The 13,632-nt window shown below is 38.5% G+C and overlaps 2 protein-coding genes across 6 annotated transcripts in view; one reads left to right on the top strand and one right to left on the bottom strand.

Annotated features, from left to right (window-relative positions):
• Window positions 1-7,434, top strand: part of pabpc1l (poly(A) binding protein, cytoplasmic 1-like) — a 15,760-nt gene extending 8,326 nt beyond the window's left edge. For 4 of the 5 annotated variants that reach the window (XM_053680147.1, XM_053680146.1, XM_017467679.3 and 1 more), the window contains 5 exons: window positions 907-1,043; window positions 1,793-1,901; window positions 2,802-2,932; window positions 3,053-3,130; window positions 7,140-7,434. In XM_053680147.1, coding sequence (XP_053536122.1) covers window positions 907-1,043; window positions 1,793-1,901; window positions 2,802-2,932; window positions 3,053-3,115 — 440 coding nt within the window. In that variant the 3' untranslated portion in view covers window positions 3,116-3,130; window positions 7,140-7,434. The remainder of the gene's footprint in view (window positions 1-906; window positions 1,044-1,792; window positions 1,902-2,801; window positions 2,933-3,052; window positions 3,131-7,139) is intronic. The other variant, XM_053680145.1, reaches the window with a different exon arrangement.
• A 340-nt stretch (window positions 7,435-7,774) lies between these two features.
• fmodb (fibromodulin b) lies at window positions 7,775-11,568 on the bottom strand. The gene is made up of 4 exons (XM_017467398.3): window positions 11,510-11,568; window positions 9,560-10,000; window positions 8,719-9,250; window positions 7,775-8,536 (listed from the first exon to the last, which is right to left on the bottom strand). Exons 2-4 carry the CDS (start codon window positions 9,953-9,955, stop codon window positions 8,385-8,387), a joined length of 1,080 nt encoding a protein of 359 aa, XP_017322887.3. The 5' UTR covers window positions 9,956-10,000; window positions 11,510-11,568; the 3' UTR covers window positions 7,775-8,384.
• Between the last annotated feature and the right edge of the window lie 2,064 nt (window positions 11,569-13,632).

The raw sequence follows: 13,632 nt of genomic DNA, 5'->3' as shown, positions 1-13,632 counted from the left end.
GTCACTGCCTCTTTATTGAGCTTGAAGTGTTGATTTGAGAGCAATGCAACTAATTGTTTACTTAAAGACAATGTGTTTATGTTAAGACGGGTGTTTTGTTTTGCGATATGAGGAATTTCCAATAGAAAAGGCATATTTGTGTGGGCAGCATTTTTTTTTTTTCCTTTTCTTTTCTTTTCCATTGAGTGATTGCATGTATTTGAACCATGCCCACCTTTTGCATTATTTGTAGAGATGCACCGATGTATTGGCCAAGGCAATCAAAAGAGGGTGGGAAAACGCATCGAGTTCGTACTGTTTATAAAGATAATGTCTCGTGTGGAATATAAATGCAGTCTAAGCTCTGCACTGCTGAAATTTTACACTGGACGCTGCAGCAGTGAAGCGGGAGTTTCGGCGTTGAGTCTTTGCTAATTCATTTACATTTTAAAGCACGAAATCAATGTTTTCCTGCCCATTTTTGATTGACCGCATAAAATCGGCCCTGATTTTGGACGTTTTTAAACGATCAGCCGATGACCCATAGCGTGGAGAAAAAAAATGCCTTTATTGGCCGATACCGATTATTGGCCAATGCGTTGGTGCATCTCTAATAGCTCTAATGTAGCCCTGGTAAACATGTTTCACTTTCTTAATTTAAACCCCTATTCATGTTTTGTTGCTCTGCCCTGAAAGTCAGACAACTTGGGCTATTAGTTGACATTTATGTTTAGGGCATTTGGCAGGCTTCCTTATCCAGAGCAGCGTACAGAAGCTAATTATGAAAATAAAGGCAAAAAACTAGCCTGATGCTGTTTGCTTTGCCGTGCTGTTATAAAACAACCCATTGTTCCTTGTTTTGTGTATTGTCCTATATTGTACTTTGGGTCGTGTAGTGGAAAATATTTTAAATGTTTCTCTGTCCAGCGCACATCGGGACTCAGACAGCAGGTGGGCGAACTGTGGGAGGGCCTATGGTGAGGGGCGTCTCTCAATACAAATACTCAAGCGGGGTTCGAAATGTTCAACAGGTCATCACTGTACCAACTTCTATTCCACAGCAGGTAATGCACATCTATGCATGCAAATATGCAGAGCGCCTGCGTTATCTCAGAAAAAGACAAGCATGGCCGTTGAAGCAATTTGTAAATACTAATGAGCCATATTTACAATTATAAATTGTAAATATGGCTGTTGATTTTAAATGCAGTGAAATATTAATTGAATGTGGCTCATAGAATAGTAATATTCCCTTGGACTATTTGATATGGTTCATAATTCTGCATGATGATCCCACCTCTGTTTATTTAATCTGTACATATTTTCCATCTTTCCATCAGATTGATGCATTTTGTAGTTGTATACGCCCATCTTTATTTTTTTGTGAGTTTGACACATCATTAAAAAAAAAAAATTGTTTAATGCTTCACCTTTTGATCACCTAATTGTCACCTTGTTAAGGGAGTAATGAAGTCAAATTCCTTGTAAGTGAACTTGTACACTTACAAAAAAAAAATCTCTGGATTTCTGGCTGAAAATCACATTAGGATTTAGTTTTATTTCAGTATAATGTGATGTTTCAAGAATCCATCTTGGATGATGAGGCATGCCAAAAACACAAGACAAGAAAGTGTAACATTGAGTCAGATGTTTTCTGTCCCAGCTTGCGTTCTTCTAAAGAGAGAGAGAACACGGCCATGCATCACTGTGGCACTAATGCCAGCTGAAATGGAGTACTCTGCACTTGAGTTGGCTTGCCTGAGAGGCATTAACTTTTCAGCCTTATTCTGTTTGAGAAAATGTTACTTTGTAGATGGTGCCTTCTGCAGTTATGGAGCCTGCAGTTCATATAAAAGGTCAAGAGCCCCTTACTCCATCAATGTTGGCAGCCGCACCCCTTTTGGAGCAGAAACAACTACTGGGTATTTCTCTCTTTCTCTATCTGGTCCTTGGAAGTTTGTGAACCCTTTAGAATTTTCTACATTTCTCCATAAATATGACCTAAAACATCAGATTTTCACACAAATCCTCAAAGTAGACTACAAGAACACAATTAAACAAATGAGACCAAATATTATACTTGTTCGTTTATTTATTGAAGAAAACGATCCAATATTACAAATCTGTGAGCAACAAAAGTATGTGAACCTTTGCTTTCAGTATCTGGTGTGACCCCCTTGTGCAGTAACATCTGCAACTAAAAATTTGCGGTAACTGTTGATCAGTTCTGAACACCGGGTTAGAGGAATTTTATCCCTTTCATCAGTACAGAACAGCTTCAACTCTGGGATGTTAATGGGTTTCCTCAAATGAAATGCTTGTTGCCAGCATTAGGATTTGGTTTTTTAAGCCATCAACAAGGTCAGGAATGCTTGCAAAACTTTAGCTCATTAGAAGTTTAAAATATAATTATATAAACATGTACTTTGTGAGCAGCAGTGGAGTTACCAATTGAATTATTGTATAGCAGTGTAGCCCTGATTAAACACATCTCATTTTCTTATACGTTTAAGGCATTTGGCAGGCACCTTTATCCAGGGTAACAGCACAGAAGTGCTTTTGAAGTTTCTATCAATAAAAGTCATTCTCGTAGACTGATTCATAAGGTGAGGGATTTAGAGTACTATTAGTCGGAGTTTGTATAGTACTACAAAAGCTATAAGCTAAAATTAAACACATTGGGACAACTTGTTTATGTTGGTCTTAAAGCTACAGACATGTTTTCAATCAAACATTTAACGTTGTCCAACTCGATGGACATTGCAGCAGTTGTCAGTCATCCAAAGCCTACCTCTCAGGGACTGTGTGTGACTCTTGTGCAGGTGAACGTCTGTATCCACTGATCCATGCCCTGCATCCGAACCTCGCAGGCAAGATCACTGGCATGCTGCTCGAAATAGATAATTCTGAACTTCTACTCATGTTAGAGTCTCCAGAGTCACTGCAAACCAAGGTATTCATAACTGTCAAAAGCAATACCTGACTACTGAAAATGTGCCTTTTATTAGTGTTATTCCTTTCTGTAATTGCATAGATTTTTTTATTTATTTGTTTTAATCAACAACATATTTAGGTTGAGGAGGCAGTGGCTGTTCTTCAAGCTCATCAAGCAAAGGAAGCCTCACCTAAGAAATAGGTAACGTTTATGCAGGTAAGATGCCACACAAGCACACTGAACATCAATATTTAACATCTTGAAATATATACAGAACGCATTGGTATAATTAGATTGCAGTGCAAACTCTTGAAAAACTTCCTTCTATACCTTAAAGGACACTCTGGCCAAAATCTAAAGTTTAAACATCGATACAGCTGGTGTAAACATACCAGCTCAAATTTTACAGCAGTGGTGCAATGGGCTCTGTAGTGAGATTTCCCTGTTTGAATACTGGGGGAAACCCCGTAGTGTTTGTGTCTGTACACTAACCTTGGTTTACATGCCAACACTTCCTCCTCTGAATTTACTAGTGTCCACTGCTGTTCTGTCAGCTCTGAAAAAGTTGTCCCTCTAGCTCCATCATGCTGTTTGGAGTGCAGCTGTGGAGCCAAGTTTGTGAGAATCATAACATTGCAGTCATAAGTATTTCCTGACCTTCTGTTAGCTAGAAATAAGCTAGGTAGTGCAGGGCAATGAGGGTTAGCCTTTAGCTTAGCCCGCAGGCCTCTGCGTTTTCCCTGTATTTGTTCATGGTCTCCCCATCGACGCCTGCTACTTCCTGTCGGATTGGCTGACTTGCTTGAGTATGGTGTTCTGATAATCTTCGTAGGTAGCTGGTGGAATCCATTTGTCTAATGCAATGTCCGTGCATCAAAGTTTTATATATATGGTGGCTGTGGCTCAGGTGGTAGAGTGGGGTGTCCACTAATCGTAGGGTTGGCGGTTCGATTACCGGCCCGCATGACTCCACATGCCGAAGTGTCCTTGGGCAAGACACTGAACCCCAAGTTGCTCCCGATGGCAAGTTAGCGCCTTGCATGGTAGCTCTGCTTCCATTGGGGTGTGTGTGTGAATGGGTGGATGAGATGCAGTGTAAAGCGCTTTGGATAAAAGTGCTATATAAGTGCGCCATTTATTTATATCCAAAAATTACTCTCTATATGCATAGCTGAATTGAACAACGTAACACAAATCCGCTAAATAGACTATCGCTATTTTGCAAAAACTAGTTGGACACAGACTGTAGTTTTCCATTTAACGCGATGGCCCACTGGAGCTTTAAGCAATTAATTAGTGCAAGTAAATCTGTTAGGGTTAGTTACACACATCCTTTGAAGTGATGAAAAAGCACCACGTGCTGTCATGATTATTTAAGAGACAGTGTCTTCTCATAGGATAAGAGCATGCAGTCTCATGAATAATTGACACAGATGTGTGCTTGAAGTACTACAGTACATGGCCATGTCACAGGCAGTGACACCTTGTAGATTTTAAACCCCAAAGACAAAAATAGCGGGGGGAAAAAGATCAGAATGAACCATTTTTTTCCTACGATTAAAATTAATGGTTGCCAACATTCTTTTATGATGTGCAACATGAACACCTCTGTTAAAATCTCAACACATTTAGTTTAATGTTTCATGGCTCTTTTAACAGTATGTTCAGGAAAGTGAGAGTGCTAGCTGACTACTGCTAATAAGCAATGACTTTAAATAAATTATTGGGATGGAGCGAATGGATTACTCGGGTGACCAGAAATGACTTGAGGGATGAGGATTTTTACAGTTGCACGGTGACATACAGTGGTGCTTGAATGTTTGTGAACCCTTTAGATGTTTCTATATATCTGCATAAATATGACTTAAAACATCGTCAGATTTTCACACAAGTCCTAAAAGTAGACAGAGAATCCATTTTAAAAAATGAGACACAAATATTATACTTGGTTATTTATTTACATATCTGTGATTGGCAAAAGTGTGTGAACCTCTAGGATTAGCAGTTCATTTGAACGTGGATTGGAGTTTGTTGTTTTCAATCAATGGGATGACACTGGTGTGAGTGAGCGCCCTGTTAATGTTTTGGAATGGCCAAGTCAAAGTCCTGACCTTAGTCCAATAGAAATGTCATGGAAGGACCAGAAGCAAGCAGTTTGTTGAGGAAGCCCACCAAAATCCCAGAGTTGAAGCTGTTCTGTACTGAGTAATGGGCTAAAATTCCTCCAAGCCGATGCGCAGGACTGATCAACAGTAATCGGAAATGCTTACCTGCAGTTGCTGCACAAGAGTCACACCAGATACTGAAAGCAAAGGTTCACATACTTTTGCCACTCACAGATGTGTAACATGGGATCATTTTCCTCAATAAATAAATGACCAAGTATAATATTTGTCTCACTTGTTTTAATTGGGTTCTCGATCAGATTTTCAAACAAGTCCTAAAAGTAGATAATGTTTTGGGTCATTTATGCTAATAAATTCTAAATGGTTCACAAACTTTTCAAGCACCACTGTTCATGTTGGAGCCAGAAAATACAAAAAGAAATTAACCAGCAACAGGGGGAAGAGAGCAACTGTAGGTCTTCCAAAACTACCCTGAGACAAATAACTGCAACTATACAACACTAGTAGCTACCATAATGTTAGCTAGCAGTTATGTTTATCTTTTTGCTGGCTGTCTTATTGGTACCTACGTGGGTAGAGACCATTTTAGTGTTTGTAAACAAGTAGACGTTTCTAACCTGGTCGAAAAATTACACACCCAGTTAAATGAGCTACTTGGTTATATCTATCTAAGAATTTTATTTAGGACTTGCTGACATTAGGTTAAATGTTTTCCAATTAATATGGATTACTACTACAAGACAGAGTGTGCTATTTGTCTAAACTAAAACTTGTTAGTTTTAATGGTGTAACTCTAAAAGATTGTTGTAGTTTGGCATCCTGTTAGTGGCTAAATCATGCTTTAAAATTTTTTTAAAAAAGAACTATCAAACAGCTCTGGTTAGATAGTATGCACAATGCAATGTTTTAAAAAGCAAATTCTGACACACACATAAAAATCACACAAGTCCCATTATGATTACTCACTGTTTACACAGCAGTATTTCCTGGAATGATGTCACATGAGACTTCAGTTAAACATTTCACTCAGCTTCTGATTGAGCACAGGCGGGGCTCCCGACGCTTGAATTATGTATTGCCATATTGCGTTCTGGGTATTGCACCCTTCGGGTGAGAATTAAACGACAAAAGTTATTTAAATCATGAATTCTTCTGAACCGTGGACAGTAAGTGTTGCAGTTCCATGCAGCAGATCAATACATTCCATGCCATTTTTCCCCAGTGTCTTTCTGATAGTGGAATCATGAACAGTGACCTTTACTGATGCAAGAGAGGCCTGTAGATCCTTTGATGTTGTCCTTGGCACTTTTGTGACTTGCTGGATGAGTAGTTGCTGTGCTCTTGGAGGAATTTTGGAAGGTTGGCCACTTCTGGGAAGGTTCACTACTGTGCCGAGTTTTACCATTTGGAGATGGAGTCCCAGAGCCTTTGAAATTGCTTTGTAACCTTTCCCAGACTGATTCTATATTTCAATCACCTTCTTCCTCATCATTTCTGGAATTACTTTCCATTTTGTTAGTGTGTTACTGGGTAAGACCAAATTCATGCTGTTGAAATTGTTCTATTTAACTGTTGATTTGATTGAACAGGGTTTGCAGTAATCAGGCCTGGTTGTGTCTAGTCCAGCTGAACCCCATTATGAATGCAGTTTCATAGATTTGGGGAATTAGTAACTATGGGGGTAAATACATTTTGACACAGGCCCTGCTGGTATTGGATAATTATTTTTATTTATTTATTTATTTTGCTTCAGTAAATGACACACAATCATTTTAACAACTGTTGTGTGTTTTTTTTTTTTTTTTTTTTTTTTTTTTTTTTTTTTTTTTTTTTATATACTTGGTTTGCCTTTGTTCTATCTTGGATTTCGTTTTAATTTCTGAAACAATTTAGTATGAGACAAAACAAGGAATCAGGATGGGGGCAAATACTTTTCATTGCACTGTATTTAAAACTTCATTTGTTCAAGGAGCTTTATTGCCATTGAAGAAAAATTTCAAACTGCTGTATAATTGGTATACACTGTTAAAAGTAGGTTATGAGGAATGCTGTATGTTGTGATCTTTTACTAATTATTTTTTTATTATTATTTATTGCAGGCATGATCATTGAAGGTCCACGGATTTTGCAGAAGGCCAAAAAGGGGGTGTAATAAAAAATAAATACATTAAAAAAAAAAAGATTAATGGTGGGGGGGAGTAATGTAGACACTTCAAAGGCAATGGCACTTTTGTGAGTAGCTTTTACTCATGTCAGTACTGCTCTGCACTATGTTATGTTAATTCTGAGTTTTGTTATAAAAAAGGAGGGGGGGGGAAGAGAAAAATGCAACAAAAAAATGACAAGGAAAAAAAAACCTGTGTTGTGCATTAAAATATTTTTGGCTTACCCACAACCAAATTGTCATCTTCTCTATTATATTGATGTTTTCATTGGGATGAATGAGGCTTGGCTTCCATCATCTGTTTTGAGTGTTACTGGTTCACAAGTGAATACTGAGGGTTAAATTTTCCTTTCGAGTTTCTTGATTGATGAATGATGCGAGTACAAGTGTTTCTCAACAGGTTCATTTGGAAACTGCCCATGCGTTTGTGTTGTGTTTTTTGGAAGGAAAAAAACAAGTAAATAAATGTTGGCAAGATCGATGAACACATTATTTAGATGAACGGTCATTTAACTGAATGTGTATTACATCAACTTGAGAAAGCTGAAGGAAGACCCAAAATCCCTTTACCTCACAAAGTTGCATTGTTTTGAGTTGATTCTGTTCTATTTTGAGATGAAAGACAAAGGGATTGCACAATGAAATGTAAGACGTGATGGCAAACAAAACAATTCAAGTTTCACTGTTTATTCAAGAGCTAAAGTTAATATTTGAACAGAGCACTAAATGCTGTACAACTCGCTGGTGCTTTTTGTAAAACCGGCATTACGTCAGATCATCCCTTGATCACCAAAGTGTGACACAGGTCTCACTTCCTTGAATGCAGAAATGTGTTGGGCAAGAAAAGAAACCGAGTATGTCAAAGTTCATCCCCGCTGTGTGGACTTTCACATGACTATCCAGTAAATGTGTTAAAGTTTGTTCAAATATGACTGTTCTAGTAAATTCCAATGAGTATATTTTACTCAACTTTATTTAAAATGATGTATGGAGGTTATATTCATGCTTTACTTGACTGTGTTATTTAATTGAGTTAAATTCATGCTATTAGCATGACTGTTAATAATCACTGTCCTTAACTTTAACCCTGGTCTTAAAGTAAAATGTTGACTAGTTTGGTTATATTGTTCAGGTGTTGATGTCAGCATGACATCATTTCTCATCAGGTCTCATTTCAGGCCTATAGGTTGATGCTTGTGGCTTTGCGCAGGCAGAGCAGAGCCTCAGGGGGCACATCGTGAGAGTTGATCTTGTTCGCTTCCAGCCGCAAAACACGCAGGTTTGAGTAGTTGGCCATGTTTATAACTCGACAGAAACTGCTGACTGAGAACTCTGAGGAAGGGGAAAACATTTTGGATTCATTATAGCAAGTGTAATCAAGTAGCTTTTGGCCAAACATTTGAGAGTGTAACAATTTAAACGTGCATGTCTCATACACTCAGTAATTTACATATTTCAGTCACCTAATATGCTGCCATGTTACTTAATGTGGCCTTGAAGGGTGTTTCTCGTACCTTTGATGCAATTTGCCTGAAGGTAGAGGACCTGCAGACGTGTGCTGACGGTTGGAATCTTTTCCAACTTGTTGTAGGACAGGTCCAGCTCCATGAGCGTGCTCACATTAAAAGTATTGGGTGGGATTCCAGCGTCTGTGAGCCGATTGTGTGAGAGGCGCATAAAGCGCAGCTCAGGCCGCTTCTTCACAAAATCCACGGGGACAGAAGAGATGTGGTTGTGGTCGAGGTACAGCTGACTCAGCTTTGGTGGAAGGTTCTTGGGAATCTCTGATAACTGATTCCCACGTAAATCCAGAAAGCCGAGAGAGGCCAGTGACTCTACAGTGTCGCCGAGATCCTGAATGGCATTATAATGGAGATGCAAAGCTTTTAGATCGTTCATTCCACGCAAGAACCCAGGAAGCACGGAAGTGATGGCATTGTGGTCCAAGCGCAGGTCCTGAAGGCCATGAGGTAGTCCTTCTGGGATGTGCTCAAGTTTGTTGTGCTGCAAGAACAGGCGCTCCAGTTTGGACAGCTTGGCAAAGACCTAATAAGATAAAATAAGTCCATTTTACCATTTGCAGATCTTTTTGTCTGGTGAGCTTTGCATTTTCAAAGAGAGAGACAGGAAATGACTACATTTAACAGTATTTACAAATTTTTGCCACAAATGCATCTGCTTGTGATACAAATGCTTTGATCTTTTATGATTGCCTGTGAGACTTTCAACTTCCTGTTTAAAATAATAATAAAAAAATCCTTACAGATTATTGTTTAAACTGTGAAAATAAGAAAATAAAGTCCATTAGTATAATTATGGACTGGCTTGTGCCTGGGACTGTTCTGTTGCACTGACCTTGCTGCTGATTTTGTCTGATCTCAGCTGGTTCCTATGCAGGATGATCCAGACAAGCTCAGTGGCATTGTCAAAAACCCCATCAGTGATTCCGGTGATCCGGTTGTTTTGGAGGTACACGTACTTCATGCGTGAGGGCACAAAGGGCACATGCTGGAGGTGGCGGTTGTTGCAGTACATGGCGTTAGGGTAGGCAGGAGGGCATTCGCATTCCAGGGGGCAGTCTAGTGCTTCAGAGTCATCTTGTGCGTGAAGGGAAGCGTAGTAGTTGCCATTTGGGCTGTAGCTGTAGGCTCGACTGCGCAGGTAGTTAAGCCAGGTAAGGGAGTCGGTGTGAGCGATGGCAAAGTGCACAAGCCCCGCCCACAGCAAAAACATACTCCACATACTCCCCATCACTAGATGTGGTGAGAGGGTCTCGATGGACGATTCACTTTTTGTCTGTATGAAATAATTGTAAAAATAAAAATGACTGCACCCAATCATATGTACTGTGGTGTTTGAAAGTTTGTGAACCCTTTAGAATTTTCTACATTTCTGCATAAATATGACCATCTAAAACATTTTCAGTCCTAAAAGAGAACCCAATTAAGCAAATAAGACAAAAATATTATACTTGGTCATTTATTTATTGAGGAAAATGATCCAATATTATATATCTGTGAGTGGCAAAAGGATGTGGACCTCTAGGATTAGCAGTTAGTTTGAAGGTGAAATTAGAGTCAGATGCTTTCAACAATAGGATGACAATCGGGTGTGAGTGAGCATCCTGTTTTATTTAAAGAAAGATGTATTCACGAAGCAGCTCAGCTTTCTGTACTCCAGCACAAGAGGAAAAATAGCACTTTTTCTTATCTCTTGTTCATATAGTGATGCGTAGTCAGCCAAGATGCAACTGTTTTTGCAATTCATTTTTGGCCCCTGAAATGCTGGGACTTTGTATAAAACAGACTTCTTCTATCCTTCCCATGCTATATATAGAATTAAACTTGCCTTTCTGCTCTTTAACAATCTATAGATCTAACCATCTCAAGTCAGAACAGAACTCCATACATTAAAAACATGGCTAGATACAAATATGTTCATGTCTGGACAGGTAGGATAAATTCTAAATCCTGTTTTTTTTTTCCCGCCTTCTTTTTGTGTATTGTATGCAGGCAGGGTATGTTTTGGCCTAAGGGTGGTTTTCTGATACAGGTGTGCAGAGTGATTATCCCAGCTCAGAATGCTGCATGAAAACACTACAGTGGCCAACTGATGGCAAAACTCAATTTTTCAAAACGCAAGTGTAATTAAGTTCTCTGACTCTGGATGTATACTTTGTCGTATTTGTTTTTCTTTGTGCTGTTGTTATTTCAGGATTTCAAATTAAACATCATTGCTAAGTCATTTTATGCCTGATGTAAAATAAGTAAAGTAAACAATTCAGGATGTGGTGTTTATAGGGTTATTTCTCAATAACACCATATAACGAAGAGTTTTATTCCTCTTGTACCTCTTTATACCACAACAACTTGCCCACTATTACAATTTAACAGCAATGGGTTATAATTTCATCTGAAATCCTCTTTATTATAACGGCCCGGTTCCATAATAAAAAACATAAAACATTTTGTGTGTGTGATACAGATCTAGTTTGAAGCTCTAGCGGTTGATCTCACAGTAGTATACTATTGGAGTATAAGAACTGTGGCGTTTGTTTATTTATTTATTTCTGTCAATTTAAATTGTGAAATCAATTTTGTAAAGGATTGATTATCGGTTTGATTTTGAAATCTTAAGACAATGAACTTTATGATGCAATTTGGCTTGGAGAATCACATTTAAAAACAAGCTACCAATACCTGAACAAGAGGATAAATCATTTTCACTCTACAAAACCACTACATTGATACTGACTTGGTTAATTCAACAAAATCTTCAAGCAACTAGAGAATGAGCTACACCTACCTCTGACTGCAGTGTGGCTTCAGCCCCAATCTCCCCTCGAGTGACTGAAACAGAGTGAGGACAAGGCTGAGAGGTGGTGAATAAAAGGGGGTGTACTGGCATGGCATCTTTAAATGCTTCTTTCTAACTGCACATTACGAGAGATAATTAGACACACACTTCGACTTGCACATTGTGTTTTACACAGTTGATACACGCATAATTCAGATATAAAAAGAGTGAAAAAGACTGCAGTGAATTAGAGTTGATTACAATTTATTATTCAAGCATGCATTATTTATTGTAATGAGAAGTATCAAACAGGAAAAGTGTATTAAAAAAAAAAATCTGGGTAGCTCACAAACCTTAGCTACCTAGCTAGGAAAAAAATGACCTAGCTTTACCGCCAGTTGAAATTTGTCACAGTAAACTTGCTTCGCTAAACTTGATGCTATAATTTATTAAAACTAAGGATAACATAATAATGTAAGAAATGGAGAGGAAAAAAGTTAAATATAGCCAGATAAGGTTTTGCTTCTGGTACTGTACGTAGCTTTACAGTACAGTTGGATATCTGTGAAACACGTTGAATATAGGATTTCACTGTAGAAATGAGAGAAATTCATATAAAAGGTGGTGTAGATGTTAATCGAGAAAATCTGGAAAGAGTTATGCAAATTCTACTGATCCTCATTTTTGATGATTTTGCTATTATGAACCCAAGATATATACTATTTGACTGTTTGATACACATGGAAAGCATGTAAAACTCCACAGAGACGGCTCGGAATCGATTATGATCTCAGGTTACTGTCTTTATGGTGTTTTTGTGCATCTTCTCGACATGTCCAGGTTGCTTTCCCTCTGGGTTTTTGTGTGTGTGTGTGTGTTGCTCTGTGATGAACTGGCATACAGAGTATATTCCCACTTCATATCCAGTGCGATATCCTTGCGATAGACTTTGGATTCATCCTGACCAGGATAAAGCTGTTAATGAAGAAAGATGAATGACAATTGAGGCAATGAATATAACATTTATAAAAACCTGCCTACATTTCTTTGTCTTAAGGCTGTCTTGTACAGTGATTACATGTAGCCCATGTTCCATACACTTGCCTAAACCACAAGCACACACTGGAATACCTCACATCATTACTCCTATTGTAGCCTATCTATCAACACACACGTACTCTATTTGGAAGCTCTTTGACAAAAGTTTCAACACTGCACAAAATAACTGGGTTCTGTGTCCTGGAGCCATGCGAATATGAATGCCATGTGTGTTTTAAGGCAATACATCTGCTCTTTAACAACCTTCCTTTCCAGCCTGTCAGGATGGAGACATGGACCTTATCATTAGCCCAGCACATGTATGTTTGTGTTTATGAGGAATTTGGTCAGGATCTGCGGTGGTGTGTACACGCGTGACTGTCTGTTGCTGGATGCTAATAAACGCACATGCTTCCAATCTGCTTTCAATCCAGCATCAGCACTATTAATACCAGAAAAAAAGTTATAGTAACAAGGAAAATTAATGAGCACTTGTAGCCTTTGACATTGGTTTATTGCCTTCCTCAGTTACAGGTTCAAACTTTTTCTCGACCTCATTGTTGTTGTTGTTTTCTTGCTTTTATTTCTTTATTAATTCTGTTCTTCCTCTCAAACACCTCCCTCTCTCAAGGATGTCAAGGAATGAAAATTGCTGACTTCAAGCTGAAAGCAGGGCTTTGTGTACATTGTGTCTCACAGAGTGAAACTTAATGGCTCACAGACAAACCACTGAGGTCTTGGTGGGGGAATGTCTCACATTCGAGTCATACTGTAGGCTGGTAGTGATTTTATGTATGTTTCTGTAGTGAATTTCTAGATTAACATAGTAATAGGCAGTTAAGAGTCAATAACATAGTCATCCAGCATACACACAAATGACATGAAGCTAGCCCAAAATATGTGGGCACTGCAAGAAGGAGATGCATTTTTTGTCTTCTTGTTCTAGCCTTTGCATGGGAATCAGGGTCACTGTGATGCACATACATTTCTGATAGATGGAAATTATCTACTCTATAATCCCTGTTTCCCTCTCCCAATCTTTGATAATATAGCTTAATAGAGGCCTAAATTATACACACACTTTCACTCACAAA

Source organism: Ictalurus punctatus, chromosome 5, assembly GCF_001660625.3.
Source record: "Ictalurus punctatus breed USDA103 chromosome 5, Coco_2.0, whole genome shotgun sequence".
Classification (NCBI taxonomy): Eukaryota; Metazoa; Chordata; class Actinopteri; order Siluriformes; family Ictaluridae; genus Ictalurus; species Ictalurus punctatus.
The sequence above is the reverse complement of the archived record's forward strand: the minus strand, read 5'-3'. Positions and strand labels throughout refer to the sequence as shown.